General features: G+C 55.7%; 1 protein-coding gene and 1 non-coding gene across 2 annotated transcripts in view; one reads left to right on the forward strand and one right to left on the reverse strand.

Annotated features, from left to right (window-relative positions):
• The first annotated feature begins 24 nt into the window (after positions 1-24).
• IZUMO2 (IZUMO family member 2) overlaps positions 25-5,421 on the forward strand; it is a 7,145-nt gene continuing 1,748 nt past the window's right edge. The window contains exons 1-6 of the mRNA XM_006905107.3: positions 25-256; positions 446-520; positions 2,251-2,337; positions 2,557-2,577; positions 3,424-3,504; positions 4,947-5,073. Coding sequence (XP_006905169.2) covers positions 25-256; positions 446-520; positions 2,251-2,337; positions 2,557-2,577; positions 3,424-3,504; positions 4,947-5,073 — 623 coding nt within the window. The remainder of the gene's footprint in view (positions 257-445; positions 521-2,250; positions 2,338-2,556; positions 2,578-3,423; positions 3,505-4,946; positions 5,074-5,421) is intronic.
• On the reverse strand, positions 3,842-3,960 carry LOC112482136. The gene has a single exon (XR_003047206.1). It is a non-coding gene; the product is annotated as a 5S ribosomal RNA (ribosomal RNA).

A 5,421-nucleotide genomic window follows, 5' to 3' on the forward strand; every position in this document is an offset into this window, starting at 1 on the left:
CTGTGACGCCACAAAGGCCCTGCCATGCCTCCTGCCTTGGCCCTCCTGCTGCTCGCGGGCCTGAGCGCCCGCGGAGGCTGGGGCTGCCTGCAGTGCGACCGCTCGGTGCAGGAGGCGCTGAGCCAGCTGCGCGTCGCCATCGTCCCCAGCCGCTTCCACGTGGAGCAGCTGCGGACCCGCGCGCAGGCCCTGCTGCGGGGCATGCAGGGGCCTTTCTTCCGGGACTACGCGCTGAAAGCGTTCGTGGGGAAAGCGGGTGAGCGGCGGGGAGGGGACGGTGCCTGGCACCCGCGGGGTCCGAGCCGGACGCTGGAGTCGGGGACACTTTGGGGACCAGCGGCCCCAGAGAGGGGGGAATGGAAGGACCTGACCTGGAGGAAGATGGGGGAGGGGTAACTTGGTTCTCTGAGGGACCCAGCGGAATTTCCTCCCCTCTCGTCCCCAGAAGTCGATCCCCTGGACCATGTGGCGTCCATTATCAAGAATCAAGTGAACATCTTAAAGAGTAATGCCCTGAGAGGTAGGAGCCGAGAGGGAAAGACGTGTCCCAGCCCCCTCCCCCTCGTCCCTTGCCACCACCGCGCCTCCTCCTGATTTGAAAACGAAGGCAAACGCGGGGTACAGCCTTTACTGCACTTCCGACAGGGCTCTGAGTGCTTTGCTTAGAAAAGTCTGGACAGCCATGTCCGTGGGCGGCGCCCTCTGCAGAGGACCGAAGCTCAGACAGGCCCAGGGGCACACAGCTGGGAAGCACCGGAGCTGAGGACTTGAACCGGGGACATCCCGGAGAGCGAATCCCCAACCCTCAGCCCGCGGGCCTGTCTCTGCGACCCCGGAGGGCCTTTCCGTCAGTCGATGGAGATTTGCGAGGTCCTTATGACAGTCCCAGCAGAGGGCAGTAGAGGGGTCTGTGGACCTGGGGGATGTCGGGGGAGTATAAGCCCCAGAAGCCTTGTCCCACCTGGAGGGATGGAGCAGGGCAGGGCGTAGGACACTGTGGACCAGCCCAGCAGTTTTTAAAAAGATATGAGAAGTGCGTGCGTGTGTGCGTGTGTGTGTGTGATTTGAGAGTTAGTGACACTTCAACCCTAGCTTAGACACTACATTCTCCAGTGGGTGATCTAAGAACGAGAAAGGACAGTCTAGTGTTCTTTCGATCCTTGATCTGTCATTTTTATGACAGTGACAGTTTCAAAGAGCCTGGACCAACCACTTTACTGACCATTATTACATTATCAGGGGTTGGTCACATCCGCCTGGAGAACCCAAGTGGCTGACCTTTGTCGCTCAGTCTCCAAGCCCCTCCAGCGGTCACGTGGCCCGAGGCCTTACCATGAATCGGGCCGTTAAGTATAGACTGGTGTGGCCCAAGGTCCTCAAGCAAGGAAGGACACTCTCACAGGCGGGACATTCCAAGGTCTGAGGGGCGGAGCCGGGCCAGAGCCAAACCTGTTCTTGGAATGTGCAGGATTTGGACAACCCAGGCCTGCTGCGTTAACCCTTTACTACACGATGTCATAAGTCAAAAGGGGACAAATATGATGGAGGAAAGTAATAAAGTGGAGACCCGTGGACAGGCAGTGCCGGGAGTAGACATGGGGTCGCAGTTTAAAGCAGGGCGGCCAAGGAGGATGACACCCAGAAGTCAGCGGGCGAGGAACGACGGAAAGAGAGGAGAGTCAGCCATGAGGGGTGTGGGGTCGAGGGCTGCAGGCAGAAAGGAAGGACCGCCCGGTGGACAGGACTATGTTTGGCATATTCGCAGACTCTCAAGGAGGCCGGGGTGTGGGGGGTGGGGAGATATGGAAGATGAGGTCCTAGAGGTAAGAGGGTGGAGGGGGAGATCACATAGCACCTTCTGGTCTGGGCCAAGGTCAGGACCTTCGGCTTCTAACCTCGGTCACGTGGGAGGGCCCTGAGCTGGAGTCCCGTTCTGAGCACTCGGCGGTAGCCGCGTGTGGCTGGGGGCTGCCACATCGGACAGCGCAGGTCTCGAGAATGAGTAAAGCCCTCATGAAGGAGGGAGTGTCAAAAACAAGAAGAGAAGAGAAGCGATCGAGTCCAGCCTTCTGCTACTTACCGGATGAGGAAACTGAGGCCGAGGGAGGGCGGTTCGGCCGGGGGCCCCGCTGTGGGTCGGACGCTAGCTTACTCCTCGCGAACGGAAAGGAGTTTCCGCATCCTTTCTCTTTGGAGCTGCGGACGGAGGGCTGGGAGCCTCCCAGCCCACAAGGATCTTTCTTTCCTCAGACTGGCGCCTGCTGGAAGAGCTGGTGAGTCTTAGGGAGAACGCAATCCAGGAACTCAAGAAAGTTTTAAGATCCTACGAATTAAAAGGTGCGGCATCTCTCTCCACCAAGCCCTCTTCGCCGCCTTCATCACTCCATCCGCTTCTCACCTTTTCTCTCAAGCTCCTTCCCCCTCCCCACATCCCCCACACCCCGCCTGAACTTTCTCTGCCCCTCCCCCACATTCCCTTCTCTCCCGGAACCTTCCCCGTTAACTCTTCCTGCTGCCCGTCCCAACTTAGCTCACCTCGGCTCTTTTCTCTTGCAGCCTGCGATCCCAAAAGCTGCCGTGAGTTCTGGATTCATGGTCTCTCCCTCCCTTCTCTACCCGCCCTATCCCTCTAATCCCTGTCTCCCCCAAAACAAGCCCTACTATTACACCTACTCCATCTGGCAGCTCCCCCCTCCAAAGCCATAGCATCTAGGGATACCCGATTTTCGCGGGCTTAGGAAAGTAGTTGCAACCTGCAAGAAGGTACTTGGGAGGGAGGTGAGTCAGGATAGGAGAGCCTGCGTCCTAGAAGCAAACGCCACGTTCTCAGCGGCTTAACAACAACAACAAAAAGGTTTCTTTCTCTCCCACCCACAATCCACGAATAGCTGGGCATTTTCCAAGTGGTCCAGGCTGCACCCACGTTGCGGCGTCTAAGCGAGCTTCAGAAAGGAAAGAGAATAGGGAACCCTACAAGGACATTTGCCACGTCCCTCTGCCCACTTCCCGTTGGCAGGAACGCTGTCACGTGGTCGCACCCTCCCGCCAAAGGTTCCCGGGAAACGCAGTCTTCCTGTGTGGCAGGAAGAGGAGGGGACAGATGAGTGAGCGGCCAGCCAGTCTATGTGCAAAATGTTTGTCGACATGTCATAAATAGATGTGTTTAATTTTAATTAGTCGAAGGTTTACGAAGAGAACGTTGGGTAAATGGACAGCTGCAGCTCAATTGACTCCTCGATACTATGTAACAGTTATTTTCACTATGAGCTGTCAGTGAGTTCTGCTCAGCTGGCCCTGCGCACGGGACCTCCAGATTCCCGAGGGCCGAGGGACTCCACCTCCGCTCCCCCCTCCTGCCTTCCCGCTCCTTCCCAGCCCTCTGATAACTGCCCTCATCTCAGTCCACCCTTTCCCCTGATCCAGACTTGCTTAAAGAAGAGGTCTTGGACTGTTTACATTGCCTGAAGATCAGTCCGAACTGTATCAAGAAAAAGTACTGTTTCGGTAAGCTCTCGGGGTGCGGGAAGACGGGCTGGGGGCGGGGGGCAGGTGCATGAGAGACGAAGACAGCCGTGTCCCAGTGGGTGTGGGCTTTGAGGTCCCCCACACGCAGCCTCGAATCCTGCCCTGAACGTTTGCTTCCAGCGTGGCCCAGAAGTTGCTTCCACATCTGGGCTGTGGTATAGGAAAACCCCTGTATCTTTACAAGGCCTGTAATGCCGGAACGGCAAGTGCTAGAAAAAGGTTTTCTTTTTAGCTGCTGCCATATGTGGGAGGTCTGGAAGGATGTGCTGAATTCACTCATTCAGCCATTCGAGATTTTTTTTTTTTATTTTTTTTACGCCTACAGCACCTGGTCTTCCTAGGTGGTCTCCCATCCAAGTACTAACCAGGCCTGACCCTGCTTAGCTTCCGAGATCCGATGGGATTAGGCACATTCAGGGTGGCATGGCTGTAGACCATGGACCGTGGCTCCACTGGGGTGCGAACCCGGGACCTTCTGCGTGTAAAGCAGACATGCTAAGCGCTGCACTATGGAACCACATCCTATTCGAGATTTTAAAAATACCTATCCTTAGAGCAGAGAAGACAGTACAACGAACGCCCATATATACATCAGGACTGAATAGTCACGCTGGCCCTTTTCACATGCTGTCCCCTCTCTCCGTGACACCTCCTTGCCTCGGGTCTCAAGGTTCGCCTCCTCGGAGAGGACTCCCCAGGGACATCCTCTAAAGTGGCTCTTTCTATCGAATCATCCTGACGACGAACGTTTCTTCTGCTTCTGTTTTACCTATTTATCGCTGCGGTGTTTTAAAAGAAATCAGGCACCGGGAGATTATACCCTTTCGCAGCGCGTGCCTCTAAAAATAAAGACATTTTCTACATGATCACAATGCCATCCCCACACCCAGCGAACCTGACAACACTTCCTCAATATCAAAGAATTCCGAGTCCCTTTTCCAACTTCCCTAATTGTCCCCAGAATACCTTTCACGGCTGATTCATTCAAATCAAGATCCAATGAGAAGACTTCTGACATTATTCAATTGTTAGGGTTTTTTTTCTCTTATTTTAAACCTGGAAGTGTTTTTCGTATCATTCTCCCTCCTCCCCCCATGACACTAAAGAGAGGGGAATTATCTATTTGCTTCCTTAGACGCCCTGGCTGTCGTGCTGTCGGCTCAGGGAGGGCAGGGATGTTTCCCCGCGGGGTTCAGGGGTTCAAGGGTTCAGGGCAGGATCCTAAGTGACTAGAAGAGCATCCGGGACGCAGAATTGGAGGAAGAGATGGGGAGTCAGACCCCAGAAGAGGGCGAGGGCCAGGAGCGGGATGGGGAGGAGCCGGGGAGCTGAGTCAGCAGTGGGTGCATGAAGCCAAGGAAGGGTGGTGACTCGGAGGTCGGGGCTGTCCGCCCCCTAACCCCGCCCCACCCCACCCCCAGTTGACAGGCAGCCCCACGTAGCCCTGCGGTATGAGAAAATGAGTGACAGCCCGCTGAGCCGGGCCCTGCCTGGCATCCTCATCTCCATATTTCTGGCTCTCCTCGCCTTGGGGGTCATCGTGGCTTCGTGAGTCATCCCTTCCCCTCCCGAGGCCCCCGGGTACCCCCACTGAGCCCCTCAATAGTGGCACTGCCCCGGGCCGGTCACTGTGTTATTTTGGAATCTCCTTCCTAGTCACTCTATGTCTCTGTCTCTGTCTCTGTCTCTGTCTCTGTCTCCCTCTGTCTCTTTTTCTCTGGCTCTCCTCCCCTCTCTACATTTCTTCTTTCTCTCTCTCTCTCTCTCTCTCTTTATCTCACTATCTCAATCTCTCTCTCTCTCTCTCTCTCTCTCTCTCTCTCTCTCTCTCTCTCAATCTCTCTATCTCTCTCTCTCTCTCTCTCTCTCTCTATCTCTCTCTCTCTCTCTCTCTCT

This window comes from Pteropus alecto, unplaced genomic scaffold, assembly GCF_000325575.1.
Source record: "Pteropus alecto unplaced genomic scaffold, ASM32557v1 scaffold41, whole genome shotgun sequence".
NCBI lineage: Eukaryota > Metazoa > Chordata > Mammalia > Chiroptera > Pteropodidae > Pteropus > Pteropus alecto.